Below are 24,235 nucleotides of genomic sequence, written 5' to 3' on the forward strand. Positions count from 1 at the left end.
TTGACTTTGTTTGACTTCTTTACATATTTTGTGCATAAAACGTAACTGTTGTAAGATGATCTCCCTATATATATCATAATGGATTATTAAGCAGGGCTGAGAAACAATAACCCAAAGTCCCATAAATTCAGAGTTGATAAGCCTCCTGAGAGGAAATAAAGACAACGTAGTCTACTTCTACAACTGTCTTTACATAATTTACTTATCCAAATAATCATTACATGATATATAAGCTTAATAGGACAACTTGAATAATATTACAGTTTAATTCACAACAGGAAGGTTGGGGTTGTCAGCCCTGTCACTGACTCAGCTCCCTGCAGCCTTTCAAATTGCGGGGAGGCATCTCAATGGCAACTCAAAGACAAAATATAAAAGTATAAGAATAACCATGAGAACAAAGCATAAACTACAAATATAAAAATAAAAATACAGTAGCCATCAACACAATGTACAAGAAACAAAATCCATACTATACTTGGCTCTATATCCTTTTTTCTTGTCCTTTCTCACAACAATTTTGGACGTACGCGTATTACAATACCTAGTATTACCATATACAGCTTAATAGATGTCTTATTTTATTTGGGAAATCTTAACAGCCATCTTCTGTAATTAATACAGTATGTGTAATAGGAAAGCATCATATCCATATACTGTATGTACTAAGTGGAAAAACAGAAAGCCTAATTCCATTGGGTTTATTAATAAAATAAAATACATGTTAAAGCCATAAAACTACTACAAAACTTGGAGGATCACATTTTGTTATAACTTATAAGAAGTCATTGCCCAGGATTTGACCTGCTAACTATCTTTTAAAAGGCTATGTGTATGTATTTTTCTTATATGCTTCATATAGTCCCCTGTAATTTTAGCTTATTTTTTATATAGTTTACTTACTGTTACGCTTTTCTTTTAGATATGTTATATGTGATGATAACATTGTCAGCATTGTTTTTATTGTCCCAGTCATGTTTTGTTCTTAGATAAAAATAAATAAATAAAAACACAAAAAAGTCCATTCACCAAACATTTACGAAGAGAACCTGAATGCAGCAGCTTTCGTGTGAAATGACAGGACAGGGACACGTCAGGTGACGTGACAAACCAAAACCTGCTGCTGCTAGCACTCCACCGATTAGCAAGTTTGTTGACTTTCGCATTTTCTCGTTCTTCCCCTCAATAGAAGAGCAGTGACACAAAAATGGACAATAGCGGAAAAGATAAAGAAGCAACGGCTTTAGTGGCCGAGGCTGAAAAGAAAATGAAATCGTCGCAGTCGTTTTTCGGAGCGATGTTTGGGTGAGTATGTCCGTTAGCTTCTCTTTAGCTCATTTCGTCAAAGCTAGCTAAAAGGCCAACTAAGCGGAAGATAGCTAGCTAGCTGACCGGTTACCACCAGATATGAAGGCAGCAGGACCAAAACAAATGAACGCCACTGTACCACTGGGCTTCTTCGTATCTAACGTTAACGTCAAGTTGTTGTGGTCAATGTTGTGCCAGTGTGGTCAACGCTGCAGTTTATCTAGCGTGATATGTGTAACGTTAACGTTATATCGTTCAGCTCACCGCTGGACAGAGAATAACTTAACTGTTATAAGTCATATACATATAAAAAGCGGCATGCAGCAGGGAACTAGGCTCAAATGCCAAGTGTTGCCATATCTTTATAAGGCCGGGTGCTGATGAGGTTGTAATCGAAATGATTCGTGTAACATTTCAAGTAATTCGCACTTAATGTACACTGACTATTAGCTGGAGTGATGCTGCCATAGCGCCATCTACTGGGGAAAATATTGCAAGGTCACTCAGTCTGTAGGTGCAAATCACATGTCTGCATCGCATTTGTTTACAACAGCAGAGAGAGGAACGGGTTTGTGAGTTGCATCAGATAGTAAGTTAAGCCCTCACCCACCAACACAGCTAAGCATGGATGTAACAATCCAGACTCAGATTCAATTATTACAGTGGGTTTCTGTTTAACTCAGAAACGTGCGCGCATGACCAGAGTTAGATAAGATAGAAGATGAGTCTTTATTGATCCCCATCAGATGTTGCAGCAGCACAAGGACCGAAGTACAGATAGAGGAGTAAAAAAAGTCTTCAGCAGACACCAGAATAATGTGTTTAAGGAATGATACCTATTGTTGTCTATATTAATATCAGAATTAGAATCCGGTTTGTTGCCAAGTACTGTACGGCCGTTTTCGCATATAAGGAATTTGCTTTGGAGTTGTAGTGCATAACATAAACATAGTAAGAGAAAAAGAAATTAACAATAAAATAAAGTAATGCAAAAGTAAAGAGACATAGAAGAGAGAGAATTACAGAAAAAAGATGAAATAATACTATAAAAACGTGTACAATATATACGAATTAAAATGAAGGAGCTGTGCCGTTTTTAGAAGTAGAAGTAGTGTGAAGAAATGTGCAAAGTTGTCCATGGAATGTGCAAAGTTTCACAACATAGCCTAGTAGAAATATAAGCAAGTAAGTAAAATAAATTTATAGAGCACTTTTCACAGGTAAAACTTACGTGCTTTACATAAAACATACAAGATGATACATAATAAAACACAATTAAAATCCCTAAGTAATACAGAAAAAATAAGAGCAGACCGGTCAACCAAAGGCCTGTGTAAAAAGGTAGGTCTTTATCTGAGTTTTGAAAGAGTCCGCAGAAACAGCAGGTCGCAGGGATGAGCCAGAGCATTCCCCAGTCTTGGTGCTGAGGACTCAAAAGGTCCATCACCACGGCTATTAAACCAGTTATGTGGGCAACACTCAGTAGGTTTAACATATTGGACCTAGAGAGTGTGCGGACGGTGTGTGGTGACAGTAGGTCGGCCACATACTCTACGCAATGCTCTGTGTGTTAGCGTGAGAATTCCTTTGGTACAGTCAGCATAGTAATGTGTAATATATAGGCTAATAGAATAGTTGTATTTAAAAGCATATCATGGCATATCAGCCATATGAGGATGAAATGCAGAAGGAGTTTGGGAGTGTCAGACTGTGGTGAAGCTTGAAGATGCAGGTGTTCATATATAATTGGGTCTGGGTAATTTTCCTGGGATTTAGATCATTCTCGTGGTATTGAAAGTAGTATTTTTCTGATATTAATATATTCAGCACAAAATGCAAGATGCAACGCTGTAGATTTTACGCAGAAGTGTAAATCACGCTTAACTCCTGCCATGGATCTTCATCACAGCAGACATTTTGACTTGTCATAGTAGGAGAAGCATAGCTGAAATTGATAACCTTAATGATGGCTCAATTCCATTCATACTACGTTTACACGTGGCCCGGCTTTTCATAAACTGACATTTCAACCTCTCCGTTTTCAAAAATAACATCGTGCACAGCTGTCAGTTTTCAGAAAAGTGTTTGTTTACACGTACACGTGTATATATTCCGTCAATACCGTCAAGAGCATGCCAAACCTGTAGGTGGCAGTGTAAACGAGAAGCTCAAGCCCACGTTAGCCAATCAGAATCCCGAAAATAGCAACAACAGCAACGAATCACCTCTTTCTCGCTCTCTCTCTCGGCTGCCTAAACCTCCGTTTGTCTCAGTTTACATGCTAACGTGCAAACAAAGTTTTCCAAAATCTCCACTCTGGCCGGAGTTTTTTTTTTTAGAATCATTTTCAGAGGCGAATTCTCCGTTTGCGTGTAAACAAAGGGCACAAACGAAGGGAAATGTCTCTGTTTTTCAAAATAACCATGTACAGTACGTGTAAACGGGGTATAAGTGTCCCAGTAAGCTATTTCAGGGAGTCAGCATGCACAATACCAGGGCCTCTCCTAGGTGGAATGCAGCCATCATTAATGGTTTTGAATACAACTGTGCTTTTCCTACTATGACATGTCAACATGTCTGCTGTGAAAAAGGTCCATTGCCCGTGACTTAGGGACTGGCTGTACAACTGGAGTTGGTCCCCGGGCTATGGCTGCCCACCACTCCTAATTAGTTAGGATGGGTTTAATGCAGAGAACACATTTCACTGCACATTGTACTGTGTATGATTGTGTGTGACAAATAAAAGATTTCTTCTTTCTTCCTCTTCATTACATCAGAAAAACCTCTTCACAACGGTAAAACAATAACTTGAATAGAATCATAATTTTTTTTTTTTTCCTTTTTTTTTTCTTTTTTCAAATGATTAAATTTGCTCAGAATGATTCATTTTGGACAACACAATTGGGAGTTAAATCCTACAACTTTCTGAACTTATTTGGACTGTTTAAGCTGAGTGAACAGTGAATGCCCAAATAATGATCAATATGTAGTTCTTAACTTTTATGGCACTTGCTCTTAATTTGTCAGTATCACCCAGCAATCGTCTGCACAAGTCTTCTTTAACTAATGGCTGTGCTGTCCCACAGGGGTTCATCCAAGATGGAAGAGGCCTGTGACATGTATGTGAGGGCAGCCAACATGTACAAAATGGCCAAAAATTGGTGTGGTAAGAATAATTATTACAGGTTAAATAAAACCAGTGTAATGATTGCTAGGGCTGCACAGTACATGGGCAGAACCAAGTACAATTTAACATCTGTTTATGTACCGCAAGTAATATCGTTATTGTGATATTCAAAAAACATTATCGCATGTCAGATATTTTCCTCGTACCGTGCAGCCCTAATGATTGCCCTTTTTCCTTGTTTAGATCTTTACTGACTTTCAATCCTCTAACATGCAACGTTTTCTTCTCAGCTGCAGGAAACGCGTTCTCTCAAGCCGCACGCCTTCACCTCCAGATGCAGAGCAAACACGACGCAGCCACTAACTTCATAGACGCTGGAAACGCATTCAAAAAAGCAGACCCACAAGGTAATCATTGCTCATCGCCACCCTCGGGAGCTTGTAATCCCCATTTTTACAAGCCGCTGCACCGCTCCCACTGGACCATGCACACAAAGCCAGTGTCATCTGATGTTGCTAGGATCTTCCAGACAAAGAGTCTTAACAGCATTACTCACGGCTCCTTCTCACTGTCGCTGTGTAGCTCCAAAACCGGGAATGTGGACAAATACTAGGGTTGGGTATCGTTTGGTTTTTTTCCCGATACCGGTGCTAAAACGATGCCGGTTCTTGAACCAAAAAATATATAATATATTTATAATGTATATAATATAAAAAAAGGAGCACAAAACGACAGTTGGCGACATTAAAGAATGGCTTGTGTATTGCTAAGCCCATATGGTCCAAATTAAATTATTTGATTAATAATGTAATAACAATAACTTATAACAATGACTTATTTCACCAGTAAATTGCTGTAAAACGACAGAAACAAGCACCAGATGGGAAAAGGGTATTTTACAATAACTTTGAATGTATCACAAGGCTGGCTATGTAGATTTTTTTTTTCCGACAACGGCAGCTGCGGACAGACTGTAGACTGTTATGTCCTGTGTTGGAATTCTCTACAGGGAAATACAGTCACACTTTACACCGCTTAACGTAAGCTGTCAGCATTTTAACCATTGTGTTTAATCCAGCTACTAGCTAATGGTAACGTAGCGTCCCATTCAGCGATGCTTCTAGGGAAAAAATGGCAGGCAGGCAGGCACCGGAATGAGGCACTGAAAGTTCTTATTCGGTCTCGTTACTACCATTTACGTCGGTACCCAACCCTAACAAATACACATGCTTATACATAATACATAAAAAGATAAAAATAAGTAAATACCCAGTGGTCACCCTCTTTGAGGCACCGGAACATTGGTGTGGGCCATATGAAGAAAATAAAATATCACGATATTTTTGACCAAATACCTCAATGTCAATATTGTGGCGATATTGTAGAGCTCACAATTGGTGCTTTAACACAATATTTTCACAATGAGAGTTTTGATAAATAAACATCAGTAATGTGGCTATAACGACTGAATGGGTAAAGGCAAATAATAGAACAGCTAGAAAAGTCTGATAAGTTCAGAAAATGACAACACTTTACTGTAATGCAGCTTTTAAAAGCAGGAAAAGACAACACTAATGCGATATCACAATCTTCAAATTCTAAGGCGATATCTAGTCTCATATCATAATATGGATATATTGCCCAGCCCTACTGGGTATCGTTCAAAGATTTCCGGTACCGATACCAACACCCTTGACTTTGATACCAATTCCTAAAAATACTTTTTTGGATACCGATTTTATAAAATCCATTTTAACGAAAAGAAATTACATAAATTACATTACATACTGCGTGAGCCCCGTCTCTGTGTAACGTAGAGTTTTTCCTGCGTGCCTCTACGACGGGTAACGTTAGACATCCAATCACAGACATTATTAGAGCTTGGTAGAAGCATCCTGCGCGCTGATTGGCTCACTGACGCTGATGAGATCTACTCCTTTTGAACTTATTGAACTTTGGTATTGAATGACGAGGCACTGTTCAATACTCGATAACATAGAGAAAAATTCAGTAGTTGCGTAAGAAGTGTTGAATTCAGTACCCAGCCCTACAGGAACATCGTTAAAAGGACCCTTGTCTTGAACCTTCTTACAACTGGTTGCTTCTTATTATGTTGATATTGCAAGTTTTATTTTTTACTTTATTCTTTTGTCGGTGTGAATTCCCTGAATAATTGCACTGACGTGGGTGTATGTCATGTCTAAATATATATTTTTTATAAATATTTCTCAACAGAGGCCATAAACTGCCTAAACCGAGCTATTGAGATCTACACCGATATGGTGAGTACACAAACACGGAACTCTTCTTAGTTTTAAATGATTACATGTGAAGCGATTTACTTCTGTAACCTGTAACTCCCGTGTTGATCTCTCTCTCTCTCTCTCTCTCTCTCTCTCTCTCTCTCTCTCTCTCTCTCTCTCTCTCTCTCTCTCTCTCTCTCTCTCTCTCTCTCTCTCTCTCTCTCTCTCTCTCTCTCTCTCCTGTTTTAGGGGCGCTTCACCATCGCAGCTAAACATCACATCACCATTGCTGAAATATATGAGACAGAGATGGTGGACATCGACAAGGTCCGATATCTGTGTTTCATGTGGATTATTTTATGTGTTAATTCCAGGGCAGATTAATCAGAATCCCGATACTTTATTGATCCCCTCAGGGAAATTGTTAAGATTCTTATGTCCAATGTGTTTCCCATCCCAGGCCATTGCTCATTATGAACAGGCAGCAGATTATTACAAAGGTGAAGAATCCACCAGGTGACTATTTTAGATAAGCAACATTTTCTCTGGTGTAATGTTTCATAGTCTATTTTTTTTTTTTTTTTTTATATATCAATGCAGTTTCCTTTCATTTTACATCTTTGTTTTATGGTTGCTAAGTTAGGTAACGTGGTGGTCTTTAAGCCTTGATGGCTGTTGTGGACTGAGAAGCTTCTTGATTTATTTATTTATTTATTTTTCAGTTCAGCAAACAAGTGCCTTCTGAAAGTAGCAACCTACGCCGCTCAGCTGGAGCAGTACCCAAAAGCCATTGAGATCTATGAACAGGTGAGCTAGTGCTCAACAGCAGCCTCCATCTCAACATGTTATTCAGTCGCCCCATTGTAACAAAACAAATCTGAATTGTACTTTTTGTGAACTTTTAGGTTGGAACCCACGCCATGGACAGTACCCTCCTGAAATACAGTGCCAAGGATCACTTCTTCAAGGCAGCGCTCTGTCACTTCTGTGTAGACATGCTGAATGCAAAAGTAAGCCGGAACACTCGAACCTGGGTCCACGTACAGCCAGTATAAAGGGCCGTCCGCACCAAGAACGCTAACTATAATCTTAACCATGCCTCCACACTGCTGAACCATAACGTTCTAGAAACCGTGGCGTAAAGTAGGGCTGCACGATATGAGGAAAATATGCGCCATTATTATTGAATAGCGTGGTAACAATATTACGCACGATAAATAAACAGATATTAAAGTGTGCTGCACTTCTGCTGCTTGTGAAAAAGAATGACGGTTACATTTTAAAGTGCAGTTTTCTACTCTCAATTAAAAAAAAAAAAAATCGCGATATGGCTTTCACAATGTGTTTATTTTGCGCCAGTTGATATTGCGATGACGATTTAAAAAAAAAAAAAAAATATATATATATATATTATTTGTGCAGCCCTAGAGTAAAGCATGCACGGCACCCTCCAGCTGATGATAATACATACCGTAATACACTAATAGAGGAATATCGCTACACTTTTTATGAACAAAAACATGTCTGCCGGCGGTCCCTGGGGACATGGTTGCCTTTTTCTAGAGAACAGTGGTGCACAGTGCTCCAGAGATCCAGGGATAAGAGCAGGCGGTCAGGCGGGGGTCAGATCTGTGCAGAGCACCGGAACAAAAACTAGAGATGGTCCGATACCATTTTTTGCTTCCCGATTCCGATACCTGAAATTGCGTATCAGCCGATACCGAGTACCGATCCGATACCAGTGTGTCATATATTTTATTATGTTTTAACAGCTGTATACTACTATCCCTGTATGGATGTGATATTATTTCTATCTTTGTTGTCGGTCTGGCTCAGGTTAAACTCTTTGTGAAACATGAACAAACACACTCAATGAATGCCACAGAACTTTCTTTTACTATCCAGTTTGACAGTCAATTGTAACGGAAAAAGAACATAAATAAACTACTTTAACGTAGATTTTCTTTAGGGCTTTATTACGTGCTATCGGATCGGTGCATAAACTCCAGTACTTCCCGATACCGATACCAGCATTTTAGGCAGTATCGGAGCCGATACCAGTATCGGTATCGGAACATCTCTAACAAAAACACTGACACATCACCGACAGTCTGATAACCATCCAAAGCACAAGATTCACCCTCAGTAGTTTCTGTGACCCGAGGAATTCTTTCAAAGTACCAATGTTTAGAAGTACAAAAATACACAGAGGATACCTAAAGGATCGCCCCACCGAGAGGAAACGCCACGCCGCTGGCCTACCTGTGTAAAACAAATAGACCATCTGTTGGGCAAATCCTCCGTGTGTCCCTAAAAAGGGTACCAAAACCTGACTCAACAATGACTATTCCCCGCATATTCTTAAATTGGTTTTACACCGATCCTACACAAGAATCAATGAGACGATAGCACTATTTCGAACGAGTAAGTTTTAATTAGTCAAGCGGGAGAATTACAGACACAGATCTGCGGGATCACAAAGCAGAGACTAAGTTTCCCTAGCACTAGACAAATAGTCGGAGCCAGTCCACGTATCTCCTCCGCCAAGTGAGCCCCGTTCTATCCTTTCCCTAAACTCTTATCCCCCTTGATCTGGGGCGTTGTCTTCTTTTCCCGCACCAAGACTGTTATCTTCTTGGGGCCGATCAAAATTTTGATTGGCTGTCAGTGTTTCTATCATTCACTAAATCGCTCTGAAAGGGATCCCACCGAAATTGTTCGCCACTGTCGTTGTCTTTCTAGTTGGGACGTGGTCACCTGAGTTTAAATGATTTGTAAGACTATATATGAGTTACAAGTTATTGTCCTAGTTATCGTTCTTGCCGTGGACTGCCCATAACGCGAGCTTCCTTTTTCTAATTACCATCCTCTTGTCACCCAGCTTGCTGTGCAGAAGTACGAGGAGATGTTTCCCGCCTTTTCAGACTCTCGAGAATGCAAGCTGGTGAAGGTAGGCTTTGGTGTTATTTTGGCTCTAAAATCCAGGTACAAACGACAATCTGTTTGTTTTCAGTCCAAACTGTTGATGACTTGCTAATTTCTACATGTTAGTAATTGAAAAGGAAAGTTGGATTGTAATTAGCCTCGTGCAAAATGTTTCTCAAAAACATGAACACCCCCCTCCCCCCTCCCCCAGCATCATATAACAACCCAGGATGCTTAGGGCAGTTAAAGCCCGCCCTCAACTATTGTGATTGGTGTTAAGAATGCTGCTGTTTTTAAAAACTAAGATTTTGGCTACTAACGATAACAAAAACAATGTAATCGAGAAAAACAATTATTTTGCGGTTTTTCCCCCCGGGTTACATCTCAACTGGCATGGGAAAACTGAATCTGCACATAGAGATAGTTTACTGTGACCTTGTACTTTTATCGGTTCAGACAGTGCTCACATTATGTTCCAGACAAAGCTAAGTGAGAATCAGAATCTACATGTGGGAATGAGATAAGCTCCCTTTCAGCATTGTGAGAGAAACTAAAACCGAAATAAAAAATAAAAATATAAAGAATCATGCTTAAATGTAATTTTGCCATTACACACTCTTATTTTCCAAAAGTCAATGAATGAGTAATCGTGTTAAATATTAATCGTGTTTTTTTGTTTTGTTTTTTTTGTCATAATCTAGCAGCCCCAGCAGACAGTGTATTATAGTCTGTAGTTTTGGCATCTCATTAGTTTTCTTCACCCCCACGGTGTATTTTTGTCTGTAGGCAGCCTTTCTAATGTTAAAAAATGATTGTTTTTATCCAACCAGAAACTTCTAGATGCCTATGAAGAACAGAACGTGGATGCCTATACTGACTCTGTGAGTTTTTTTTCTTTTTTCAGCAGAATAAACAATTTTCTCCAGCAGTAGATTATAAAAAAAAATCCTGGACTGACACCAGTGTTCTACAGTGTTTGCGGCTGTATGTGATTTAGTATTTAATATTGGGTAACTGCTCATTTCTCAGGTGAAGGAATTCGACACCATTTCACGGTTGGACCAGTGGCTCACCACTATGCTTCTCCGCATCAAGAAAACCATCCAGGACGAGGAGAGCGACCTGCGCTGACTCCCCCTCTCACCTCCCCCCGCCCTTCCTGCTCCGGACAAGTCTCAAGCCCTCTACAGCCGACTTGCAGCCTTCTTCTTTTTGCCTTGAGCATCTCCCCTCTATCCTAGCAGCAATCGTAATTGTTTGACCATTAGGCCCTTATATTCCCTCTCAGATGCTGCGTTTCTTTGCAACCATCTGCAGTATTTGTTCAAATCCTTTTTAATCCGCTCAGCTCAATGCTCCAAAAATGGTCCTTACAGGTATGAACACTATTTTACCCCGTGTGCACAAGCACACAGTATGTTAGTTGTATATTGTTATGATCCAGGTGTTGGCCCAATATCAGTTAAAATATTCATAATGGGCTGCAATACCTAATACTCATACCAGCACACTTGTATAATAAAGTTTTTATTTTATTTTTCTTGTTATGAGAGGATGCCAATTTACTCACTTTGATCAACAAAATATGTTTTCCAGAATGTGCTTCAGAATTAACTCGACTGACCAAAATGCCAATATAGACTAAAGCGCACACACACACACACACACACACACACACACACACACACACACACACACACACACACACACACACACACACACACACACACACACACACATTGGCTTTTGGTACTTCTGGATACTCGAGTGTATCAGGGCACCTGTAATTAAACAGCACTTCATGTCAGCTGCAGCGCTTCTCTCCAAGCAGAGAGGCCCAGCGACAGTTTGTGAGGTTATTCCATGGCAAATACCCACTTTGCCTTACACTGCAAAGTTCTCAGGATGTTAACACCTAGATTTGATGAAAAAAGAAATCATGCTTTTAGAAGTGTTATCAATTAATTTGCTACTCGTTTCTGTCATTTACATTGAAAGTGCTTTTATTTCCCAAACAAAGGTGAAAGAAGCTCATCACTTTTGTGAACATTTGCATGGTTTGGTAAGCATGAGAAAACTAGAGCAGCAGTTTTCCAGTGTATAGGAGTTATTTCTTAAGTGCGTTTTTCTTTTTTTTTTTTGGAAAGTCTTATTTGTTTGTTGTTTTCTGTCATAACTAACCAGGCTGAAAAAAAAGGCCTGCATGAAATACAATACATTGAAGAAAAAGGACCTTTACTGATCTGAACACTGTGCTGATTTACCCTCCGGTGATTTTTCATGAGACATTTTTACTTAAATAATGTGTAAATCAGTGATGTTACCTGTCAAACGTTTGAATAAACCTGTCTCAGACATCCTGGGCGTGGCCTCCACCTGCCTGCAGACCTGCACCGATTCCATTATCAATGTATTTGTATATAAATTAGAATTCCAGTGAAATGTAATCCTGTCAGTTCCTACTAAATTTATAAAAGTTGATGTTGGTTCTTGTGAATTATTGCGGAACATTCGTGCAGACGGACTTGAATTTCAGCATATAAACATGTAGCCTAAATACAGAGGCTTGCAAAAGTATTCGTACCCCCTTGAACTTTTCCACATTTTTGTTACATTACAACCACAAATGTAAATGCATTTAATTTGGATTTTATTTGATAGACCAACACAAAGCAGCGCATTATTGTGAAGTGGAAGGAAAATGATACATGGGTTTTCAAATTTTTTTACAAATAAAAAAACTGAAAAGCGTGGCATGCAAAAGCATTCAGCCCCCTTTACTCTGATACCCCAAAAATAAAATCCAGTGCAACCAATTGCCTTCAGAAGTCACCTAATCCACCTATGTGTAATCTAATCTCAGTATAAATACAGCTGTTCTGTGACGCCCAAGGAACATACCAGATATTAGCTATTTTTCAAAGAAGTCTCTAGATGTGCAAAGCTACACCCCAAAAGACTTGCAGCTGCAATTGCAGCGAAAGGTGGTTCTACAAAGTATTGACACTGGGGGGGACTACTTTTGCATGCCACACTTTTCAGTTTTTTATTTGAAACAAAAAAAAAAAATTGAAAACCATGTATCATTTTCTTTCCACTTCACAATTTATGCGCCACTTTGTGTTGGTCTATCACATAAAATCCCAATGAAATACATACGGTGTTTTTTGCCCCGCCTGGCAGGCACCGTTGGGAGGCACTGATTATGGTAAAGGATTACGGTTAAGGTTAGGGTTAGGTGACTTGAAGGCAGCGGTCGCAGCGCTGCCCGGAAGGGGCAGTTGGGGGCAAAAAAACACAATCGAGCGGTTGTAACGTGACAAAATATGGAAACGTTCAAGGGGTATAAAGGCCGTCGAGAGAGATGATTACCTAGGGCGAGAGCGGCACTGAGAGACTAGTGGCAGCTGTTCAGGGACTAGCATATAGCCTACTGTGAACTGTTAGCCTACTCAAGCTCATTCCACTTCTGGAAGGAGAGAAGGCACCTGCGTCCCTGACACACCTGGGCGAAGTTTGGAATCAGAAGCAGCCGCACGTTTACGGCTATGTGGAGCTGCGCTGAACCTAGCTTCAGGTAACCTAACGGTCATTTCTCTTTATTCATTTTGAACGGGACACTTGCCGGGCAGCCTCGCTTCTTTCTTATTTTGTTGACGAAAACGGAACATGGCAACGCGCAGTTTGCCGTGCAGTTTAGCGTAGGGTGACCAGACGTCCCGGTTTGACCGGGACAGTCCCGATTTTGAAGTTAATGTCCCGAGTCCCGACAAAAGCCTGTCGGGACTCTAAAATGTCCCGGTTTGCACCAGGAGCAGCGTGAGCCGATTTTGCCGTGTCTTCAGCCCCGAATGTTTTGAGTTTAGCCCCGATTGTAAATTTGTCCGGTTTATTTTTCCGAGGCGAATAGAACGGCCAGCTACGTGCGGGGTCCGGTCCGACCATGCTGTATGTGTTGCTATCACCTAGCAACCGTCTCTCCGTGAGGAAAGCTGTGAAAGCCGGGTGAAGTTTTCGGAGGAATCATAGCCAAATCAGTCTAATACATTGATGCCATCAACACAAACTTAAGGAGCGCAATACTAATGATTTAGTTTGAAGTTCCTGTGACGTGATGTTTACAGTCTATGGTTCAGACTCAGACACACGGAGCTCTGAAGCAGACCTGTTTACAGCGCAGCTTCAGGTTATAACGGACGCGCTCAGCTGTTGACATGCTGCGGCAGATGTGTTGCGTTTGTGCTCTGTGTATTTCTGCAGTAGATTCGGTTTTCCACCTCCAATGTAGAGCGGTGTACAGCCCTATGGTACAGCCACTTCCCTAGCTAAACTCTTTGTCCCATTCAGACACCCAAACGGGGCTCTGTGTCTGGTAGAAGGTCTATTCTACCTTATCAGCAGAGCAATCACGTATGCACAGCAGACTAATGGTGCAGGTAGCCGATAGATTGTTTGTTTTCTGAAATATAGTGACTTTATTCTTGTAATAGCCTATTATAACTTTATTTTTCTCAAAATCATGACATCCAAATCACAGAGAACACAGATATATTGTATTTTGAATGTGCACAAAGTTTTGGACATTGCTCAAACACATCTGAAATATTACAGTCCAGGGGTATACATTAACAACAAAAGAGCAAAACAGGAGGGAGGAGTAGGCCAAATGATGCCTAGGCTACATGTGTGCTGACTCAGATATAATTAGAAAAGTCCATCCAAAGTAGAATAAATAGTTGAAAGCAATACAGAATGCCTGAGAGCGTTACTTCAATATATTCCATTATGTTTTTATATTTGGATTGTAATCTATGTTTGTCTTTACCTAAAGATATTTGCAGCATACATTGATTCAGAAAAAGGTAGAAATATGTGCATAAAAATTCACCAGAATGCAGGAAATGAAGTGTTTAATGCTCAAATTTTTCAATAAATAATTTAAATTCTTTTGGTGTTATTGGAATAAATAACACTTCAAAAAATCTTTTTTAGAATGTAAATAATGAACTTACTGTCTTTGTCTATGTCTGACCTGGGATGGCACATGTTCATGTTAAAAATAGTGTGTGCGTGCACAAGCACTACGGTCACGCGCAAAGTGTCCCGGTTTCAGCTACCGGAAATCTGGTCACCCTAGTTTAGCATCACAAATTATTTCCCAAAAAATTGAGTGTCCCAAATGATGAGGGTCTTATTTGAGACCGGTTAGGGTTAAGGTTAGGGCTAGGGTTAGGGTAGCACAGGTGGTTTAGCAGGTTCATAATTAATTAAAGCTGCGAGCAGTGATGGACGGGCCCTCGCGCCTCTCCGCGCGTTGGGGTTACCGGCGGACGCCGCTCCTTGCGACCGTGACTCTACGTCATACGGTTCATTAGCTGTGAAAGGGGGCGTGGCTAAAGCGTAGGGGGCGGGTCCAATTCAATTCCATTTTATTTATAGTATCAAATCATAACAAGAGTTATCTCGAGACACTTTACAGATAGAGTAGGTCTAGACCACACTCTATAATTTACAAAGCCCCAACAATTCCAACAATTCCAGTAATTCCCCCAAGAGCAAGCAGTGCGACAGTGGCGAGGAAAACCTCCCTCTTGGGAAGAAACCTCGGACAGACCCAGGCTCTTGGTAGGCGGTGTCTGACGGGCCGGTTGGGGGTCACAGTGTCGATAATAGTCAAATTAATAATGGAACAGTGACTGGATGTAGCGGGAAGCTGCAGGGTTCAGCAGGAAGCAGCAGGGTTCAACAGGAAGCTGCATGACATTGCAGGGCACCGCTGAGCTCAGCAGGGAGTGCAGCAGGACCACGGCGAGAGCTGGAACCAGGATCTTGGTGCCAACGTTCTCCAATGAAATACGCTGGGGGATAAAACATAAGGACTCCGGGGAGTAAACTCCCCAGAAGCTAGGATTAGTAACAAGCATTTCTGGGACTGGATACACACAAATAGTAATAGTAATAGAAAGGGAGAGGAGAGAGCAGCTCAGTGTGTCAAAGGAAGGAAGTCCCCCGGCAGTCTAGAACTATAACAGCGTAACTATAACAGTGTAACTAAGAGAGACAGGTCATAAGGAGAGGTAGCTTTTTCGGGCTTAGAACTCTCCCCCTGCCGGATCGGGCTTGGCTGGCCTGCCTCCCTCTAATTTGTTATGTATTATTAATCTAACAATTATGAAGAGAAGCAGGTGGGCCAGTTAGATGAACACTGCAACTCCTCACTCCCTAACTATAAGCTTTATCAAATAGAAGAGTTTTAAGTTCATTCTTGAAAGCGATTACAGTTTCTGCCCCCCGAACCCAGATCGGGAGCTAGTTCCATAGGAGAGGAGCCTGATAACTGAAGGCTCTGGCTCCCATTCTACTTTTAGAGACTCTAGGAACCACCAGTAACTCTGCATTCTGGGAGCGCAGTGCTCTAGTGGGACAATAGGGTATTAGGAGCTCTTCTAGATATGATGGTGCTAGACCATTTAGAGCTTTGTAGGTCAATAGAAGGATTTTAAACTCAATCCTGGATTCAACAGGAAGCAAGTGCAGAGAAGCTAATACAGGAGAAATATAATCTCTTTTCTTAGTTCTTGTGAGAACACGCGCTGCAGCATTCTGGATCAGCTGGAGAGTCTTAAGGGACTTATTCGAGCAACCTGACAGTAGGGAATTACAATAGTCCAGCCTGGAAGTAACAAATGCATGGACTAGTTTTTCAGCATCGTTTTGAGACAGGATATTCCTAATTTTGGCAATGTTACGAAGATGAAAAAAGGCTGTTCTTGAGGTTTGTTTTAGATTGGCATTAAAGGATATATCCTGATCAAAAATGACTCCTAAATTTCTGACAGTAGTGCTGGAGGCCAGGGCAATACCATCCAGAGTAGCTATGTCTTTAGATAATGAGGTTCTGAGGTGTTTAGGTCCCAGTACAATAACTTCAGTTTTGTTAGGGTTTAACATCAGAAAATTATAGGTCATCCAGGATTTTATATCTTTAATGCACGCTTGAAATTTAGCTAGCTGACTAGTTTCGTCTGGTTTGATTGACAAGTATAATTGGGTGTCATCCGCATAACAGTGAAAGTTAATTGAGTGTTTCCTAATAATATTGCCTAGAGGAAGCATATATAGGGAGAATAGAATTGGTCCAAGCACTGAGCCTTGAGGAACCCCATGGCTAACTTTTGCGTACTTGGAGGATTTATCATTAACATTAACAAATTGAGATCGATCAGAGAAATAGGACCTAAACCAGCTCAGAGCAATTCCTTTAATGCCAACCAAGTGTTCCAATCTCTGTAACAGGATTGAATGGTCAATAGTGTCAAAAGCAGCACTAAGATCTAGTAAAACAAGTATGGAGACAAGTCCTTTGTCTGCAGCAGTTAAAAGGTCGTTAGTAATTTTCACCAGTGCCGTCTCTGTGCTATGATGCTTTCTAAATCCTGATTGAAAGTCATCAAATAAACTATTGCTATGTAGAAAATCACATAACTGATTAGCAACCACCTTCTCAAGGATCTTGGAGAGAAAGGGAAGGTTAGATAAAGGTCTATAGTTTGCTAAGACCTCAGGATCGAGGGTGGGTTTTTTCAGAAGAGGTTTTATCACAGCTACTTTAAATGACTGTGGTACATAACCTGTTAATAAGGACATATTGATCATATCTAGTAATGAAGTGTTTACCACGGGTAACGCTTCTTTGAGTAATCTCGTTGGGATGGGGTCTAAGAGACAGGTAGATGGCTTAGCTGAGGATATCTTTAACATTAATTGTTGGAGGTCTATAGGATAAAAGCAGTCTAAGTATATGTCGAGACTAGTCGTTATTTCTAGCGACTCTGCATTTAAAGGTGAACCGTTAGAAGTTGAGGGAAAAAGGTGATGAATTTTATCTCTAATTGTTGTAATTTTATCATTAAAGAAGATCATGAAGTCATCACTACTCAGAGCTAGAGGAATAGATGGCTCAGTAGAGCTGTGGCTATCTGTCAGCCTGGCTACAGTGCTGAAAAGAAACCTTGGGTTGTTCTTGTTTTCTTCTATTAGTGATGAGTAGTAGAGAATAGTCTGATCTGGCCTTTCTTAGGGCCTTCCTATAAGTTTTCAGACTTTCTTGCCAATCCAAACGGGATTCTTCCACTTTGGTGGAACGCCACTTACATTCGAGGTTTCGCAAGATTTGTTTTAATTTGCGAGTTTGGGAGTTATACCAAGGTGCTAATTTCCTTTGCTTCATCATCTTCTTTTTCAGGGGAGCAACGGAGTCTAAGGTCGTCCGTAGGCAAGTCATAGCACCGTCTACAAATGTATCAATTTGAGAGGGACTGAGGTTAACATAGAGGTCCTCTGTTATGTTAAGGCATGACATAGAGTCGAATGCTGTTGGAATATCTTCTTTAAATTTAGCTATAGCACTGTCAGATAGGCATCTGGTGTATAAGCTTTTATCTAATTTAATATAGTCAGGTAGTAAGAATTCGAAAGTGATTAAAGAATGATCTGATAATACCAAATTCTGCGGAAATATTATTAAATCCTCAATTTCAATACCATATGCCAGCACAAGGTCGAGGGTGTGGTTAAAACAGTGCTTCGCCTTGTGCACACTCTGACTGAAACCGATTGAATCCAGTAATGAGTTGAAAGCAGTACTAAGGCTATTGCTGTCAACGTCCACATGGATATTAAAATCACCTACAATAAGTACTTTGTCTGATTTAAGGACTAAACATGATAAAAACTCTGAGAATTCAGATAAAAATTCAGAATACGGACCTGGAGCCCTGTAAATAACAACGAATGTAATTGGCTGTAATGTTTTCCATTTTGGATGTTGAAGATTAAGAACAAGACTTTCAAAGGAGTTATAATTTAGTTTAGGTTTAGGAGTAATTAACAGGCTTGCATCAAAGATGGCTGCAACTCCCCCTCCTCGGCCTGAGCCTCTAGGAATTTGAGTATTAGTATGACTGGGAGGAGTGGCTTCATTTAGACTGACATAGTCTTCATGGCCCAGCCAGGTTTCAGTAAGACAAAATAAATCAATGTTGTTATCTGATATCAACTCGTTAACCAATAATGCTTTAGAAGACAGAGATCTAATATTTAATAGTCCACATCTAATTTTCCTATTTTGTTCAATCGTTGCAGTCGTTTTAATTCCAATTAGGTTATTAAGTATAGCGCATCTTTTGTTTACCTTTTGATTTAACCGATCTGAGTCGGGGAACAGACACCGTGCTTATTAGACTATGAGTGGGTGACTGCTCCAACGGAAGCACCGAGGGGCGCGTAGTACTGCACCCCTGATTACTAATATCAAACTTGGGTTGTCATGGTTTATGTCTGATAAACTGGGTCAGATTTTTTGATATGAGAGCGGCTCCGTCCCAGGTTGGATGAATGCCGTCTCTCTCCATCCGTCCAGCGGACTTTTCAGGATGAAACGGATCACTTTTTTGGTCCAACCATCACCAATTAAAAATGAAGCCTCTGCTGAGATGAATGATACCTCTTTTAGGCTTACTTCCTGTTGCCACTAGGGGGCGCTATGACTTTAAGTAAATATCTGCCTTTATTTGTCCTCAGGGTTGGACTCTTATGAATCCTGAAAAGTTTCGAGGTAATTGGACAACGTACACTCGAGTTACACCCACTTCCTGTTTCGGCGGCGAAACGCACAAAATGGCCGCCCCGCCACGGCCACGCCCAATGACGAAAAGTTTATCTTTTAACAACTTTTCATCTTTAACGTCTTAAGATGGCACAGACCGAGTTTGAAGTTGATCGGATGAAATCTCTAGGAGGAGTTCGTTAAAGTACGACATGTGGAAATGGCCAAAATCGCACTAATTTCGAACTTTGAAATCAAAATGGCGGACTTCCTGTTGGGTTCAGGGTATGGCTCTAATGAAGTTTTTTGTACATCTTGACATGTTACATATTTGTACCAAGTTTCGTGAGTCTACATTAAACGCACTGCTCAATTTTCTTAACTTTCTAGGGGGCGCTAGCGAGTCATTTTTGTGCGCCTATTCCCGAAACCCTTAAAATACGTAAATTTTCACCAGACTTGATGCGACCGCCAAATTTGGTGAGTTTTTGAATATGTTAAGCCCCTCAAAAAGCCAATTCATTTGATGGGAAAATAATAGAAAGAAAGAAAGAAAGAAAGAAAGAAAGAAAGAAAGAAAGAAAGAAAAATAATAATTCCTTCAGTTTCAATAGGGCCTTCGCCGCTGTCGGCGCTCGGGCCCTAATTAAGGACATTGTAGGCTATGGGCAATTTGGGACACTAAACGTAAACCATTTTTGAATTGTCATCTGTGTTTTTCTAATTCAAATAGGCTAAATAAAGGTATTTCCACCGTAAATTGGTGCATTAAAAGTGTATCCTAATACAGGAAATTAAGTCGTTGATGCTCAAAACTTCCCTGGGGGAGGACACCCTGACCGCCCCCCCTCCCACCCCCTCAAATGCAGATTCAGGCCAATATTTATATTAGGCCTACAGTATACCACTACAATACTTTAGACTACATCACTGATAACTTCTTTTACTGTCTGAGGGTAGAAGCTCTTTCAGTGCTGGCCTGGTGCATTCAGAAGGCTGTAGGCTATGGCTACTACCCGGGTCGTTTGGATCTTAAATGCGCTGCCGCGGGCTCGCAATGCCGCTACGCCCAAAGGTTTTTCCACCTGGTTGGAACTTTGGGCTCGCTGTATAGATGTGCGCTGAACCCAGCGGCAAGCGCAGCGCAAAACGCGTTTGTGTGAAAGGTCCTTTCTTGTTGCAGCGCCCTGTGTAAATATCAGGGTAGGGCGCCGCCTTATCTTCAGCCGAACAAACAAACCAAAGAAAAGTGTGAGGTTGAAACAACTCAAATGATGCGGTTTTGTGCACCTGCGCACCTGTCGGTAGGATGTGAACGGCTGGATAGATTGTTCTTCTGCCGCTTCAGACGTGCTTCTGCTTCGGGCATTGATGCTGAGTTTAGGAAGTAGACAACTTCCAGTTCCAGTTAGGCTACACAAAAGTTTAGTTCAGACCGCAGCCTCCCTGATAGCAGGACAGTAACTGTTCTCATTCTCGCTCAATACTGGACCAAATTCAAAGATATACAGTATGTTCACATCAGTCAAATGCATGGGGGGAAAAAAGGTAGGTACCTTTTTTTTAAAAATTTTTTTTTTTTATATATATAGAGAGAGAGATCTATCAATTTGTCAATTGACACATTTTGTCGCATAATTAATGTATGAAATAACTGAAAGTAAGTTCTAGAAGTCAATCAGAATCGAGTATTCACCCAGACCATGGTACAACAGTCCTTAATTGATGATCTGATAAGTGTGAGTCCTAGTGATTTGATGATTTGGCAATGGGTGAGCAACAGGAATTCATGACAGGCCTCCACCTTGCATTGAATCATGAGTCATGCTTTGGTTAAACTAGGGCTGGGCGATATATTGATATTATATCTACAGTGGGGGAAATAAGTATTTGACCCCTTGCTGATTTTGCAGGTTTGCCCACTTACAAAGAATGCAAAAATCTACAATTGTAATCATATGTACATTCTAACAGTGAAAGACAGAATCCCAAAGAAAATTCCAGAAAATCACATCATATGAATTTATTAAAATTGATAACCATCTGATGAGGAAAAACAAGTATTTGACCCCCTGGACAAACAGCATGTTAATATTTTGTAGAAAAGCCATTATTGACCAGCACAGATGTCAAACGGTTTTTATAGTTGGTGACAAGGTTTGTGCACATTTCGGCAGGGATGTTGGCCCACTCCTCCCTGCAGACAGCCTCCAAATCATTCAGGTTCCGAGGTTGTCGCCTGGCAACTTGAATTTTAAGCTCCCTCCAAAGATTTTCAATCGGATTCAGGTCTGGAGACTGGCTAGGCCACTCCAGAACCTTGATGTGCTTCTTCTTCAGTAACTCTTTTGTTGCTTTGGCGGTGTGCTTAGGGTCGTTGTCGTGCTGAAACACCCATCCTCGACCCATCTTCAGCTCTCTCACTGAGGGAAGGAGATGTCGGTCCAGAATTCCACGATACATGGCCCCGTCCATCCTCCCCTCAATACGATGGAGTTGTCCCGTCCCCTTGGCTGAAAAGCACCCCCAAAGCATGATGATGCCACCACCATGCTTGACGGTGGGGATGGTGTTCTTTGGGTTGTACTCTGTGTTCTTTGCCCTCCAAACACGACGAGTTGAGTTGAGGCCAAAAAGTTCTATTTTGGTCTCATCTGACCACGTCACCTTCTTCCAGGCCTCTTCTGAGTCGTCCAGGTGGTGAATGGCGAACTTCATGCGGGCCTGTACATGTTTCTTCTTGAGCAGGGGGACCTTGCGTGCACTGCAGGATTTCAATCCATGACGGCGTAGTGTGTTACCAACCGTTTCTTTTGTAACTGTGGTCCCAGCTGCCTTCCGTTGATTCATCAGTTCCCCCCTTGTGGTTTTGGGATGATTCCTCACCGTTCGCATGATCAGGGACACCCCACGAGGCAAGATCTTGTGTGGAGGACCAGACCGAGGGAGGTTGGCGGTGGTGTGGTGCTTCTTCCATTTCCTGATAACTGCACCGACAGTTGATTTTTTCTCTCCAAGTTGCTTTCCGATTCTCTTGTAGCCCATCCCAGCCTTGTGCAGATCAACAATCTTGTCCCTGATGTCCGAGAGAAAGCTCTTTGGTCTTGCCCATGGTAGTGATGTTGGATGCTGGTTGTTTGGGTGTTGACAGGTGTCTTTTATACAGGTAACGAGGTGAGGATGGTGTATTTGATGTAGATAATTGGTTCAGATTGGGGCTGTGTCTTAAAGAAAGACTAACTGGCTTGTAGGAGCCAGAATACTTGCTGTTTGTCCAGGGGGTCAAATACTTGTTTTTCCTCATCAGATGGTTATCAATTTTAATAAATTCATATGATGTGATTTTCTGGAATTTTCTTTGGGATTCTGTCTTTCACTGTTAGAATGTACATATGATTAAAATTGTAGATTTTTGCATTCTTTGTAAGTGGGCAAACCTGCAAAATCAGCAAGGGGTCAAATACTTATTTCCCCCACTGTATATGTGATATGAAACTAGATATTGTCTAAGATTTTGGATATCGTAATATCGTGATATGACATAAGTGTCTTTTCCTGGTTTTAAAGGCTGCATTACAGTGAAGTGATGTACTTTTCTGAACTTACCAGACTGTTCTATCTGTTCTATTTTTAATGATTATTTATCTAAAATCTAAGTGTGAAGATATTTTGCGAGAGCAATATTGATATTGAGGTATTTGGTCAAGAATATCATGATATCTGATTTTCTCTATATCACCCAGCCCTATATTAGAAAATATGGGATGTAGAAATAAGAAAAAGAAAATAAATTTAACAATTTAAAACGTTAGAAAAAACTAAAACAAACCTTATGGAGCTTTGATTTCAAAAAAGGTACTCCTGTTGTTATACAGTATTTATGTTCACATTTTAATGTTATTTGAACAGCTGAGCATTGAACCAGGTGAAGAAACCTGTTTATTATTTATTCATTTGATTTTGCAACTGTTCACTGAAATAGCCGGTTTCTATGAAACTACATGTGACATGTGATATTTGGCTTGGACTTTGACTGAACATTTGCTCTCACTTTGTGGAAAAAATATTGGGATATATATCGTATATCGATATTCAGCCAAAATATATCGGGATATGACTTTTGGTCCATATCGCCCAGCCCTAGGTTAAACAATACAGAACTATGCTAGGCCTATATGATTTGTACCATTTATTAAAAAGTGTTACTTTCTCTTTTTAACTACCGGTTAACCTGCGACCATGCGTCCTCATATGGGGTAGTGGGTTTGTAGTTGACTATATTGGACTATAGTGAGTTATAGTCAAATAATGGTGCTTTCTAGGGGTGGAATCTTCACTGGGTTCAACGATTCAAATCAATTCGATATCGCGATGCGTCACCTCCTCAATATTAATATATATTACTTCATTCGGTTTTCATCAACAAATTAAAGCAGTCAGATATATCTGAACTCTCCATTTTTTTATGTATCTGCTCTTAAAAAAAGACACTTCCTGAATGTAGCGGAGTCTGAACACAGCAGACAACAGACAAAAGGCAGAAACGACGAGCACCATCAGTGGGCAATAATCGATTATGGTCTGTCACTGTGTCAATATGTCCGGGTCCGCATTGTGATGTATCGATACAATGATTCATTTCAACACCCTTAGCATGTAAGGGTAATACAGGGTTTGGATTGGAACGCATATATTTCCCCATCAAATGTTACGGTTGAAAGTTGTTTGTTTATGCTTAATAGTGTTTGGATTTTGATGTGGCAAACACATTTGACAGATTTTAGCAATAGTAACAAGCTACAAAAGGTAAAGTGATAAAGATGACGTTCCCCCTGATTCAGCAGAATCTGATCAGCCGAGCAGTAGTTTGGATCAACATTCCCAAATAGCTAGCTGCATTAAAAATGCTTAGCAACAGAAGCTTGGGTCTCAGGAGGTTAAAAGTTTCAACTGGTGTCTTTGTAACTCAGTGTGCTTAAAGTCTCGGCAGGTTGATCATAATAGGCCTCTAACTCTCTAACGCTT

At 40.6% G+C, this 24,235-nt stretch overlaps 1 protein-coding gene across 1 annotated transcript; it reads left to right on the plus strand.

The window, feature by feature from the left end:
- Positions 1-1,052: 1,052 nt before the first annotated feature.
- napab (N-ethylmaleimide-sensitive factor attachment protein, alpha b) lies at positions 1,053-10,753 on the plus strand. The gene is made up of 11 exons (XM_028573120.1): positions 1,053-1,305; positions 4,395-4,474; positions 4,726-4,842; positions 6,671-6,717; positions 6,928-7,005; positions 7,139-7,194; positions 7,401-7,485; positions 7,584-7,688; positions 9,560-9,628; positions 10,434-10,484; positions 10,633-10,753. Exons 1-11 carry the CDS (start codon positions 1,208-1,210, stop codon positions 10,732-10,734), a joined length of 888 nt encoding a protein of 295 aa, XP_028428921.1. The 5' UTR covers positions 1,053-1,207; the 3' UTR covers positions 10,735-10,753.
- The last annotated feature ends 13,482 nt before the right edge of the window (positions 10,754-24,235 follow it).

This window comes from Perca flavescens, chromosome 3, assembly GCF_004354835.1.
Source record: "Perca flavescens isolate YP-PL-M2 chromosome 3, PFLA_1.0, whole genome shotgun sequence".
Taxonomy (NCBI): domain Eukaryota; kingdom Metazoa; phylum Chordata; class Actinopteri; order Perciformes; family Percidae; genus Perca; species Perca flavescens.

Coding starts and splice junctions, on each gene's coding strand:
- napab (XM_028573120.1), top strand. CDS start 1,208: ATGGACAATAGCGGAAAAGATAAAGAAGCAACGGCTTTAGTGGCCGAG. Junction 7,006..7,138: donor AGATGGTGGACATCGACAAG/GTCCGATATCTG, acceptor TTCCCATCCCAG/GCCATTGCTCATTATGAACA. Junction 7,195..7,400: donor AAAGGTGAAGAATCCACCAG/GTGACTATTTTA, acceptor TTTATTTTTCAG/TTCAGCAAACAAGTGCCTTC.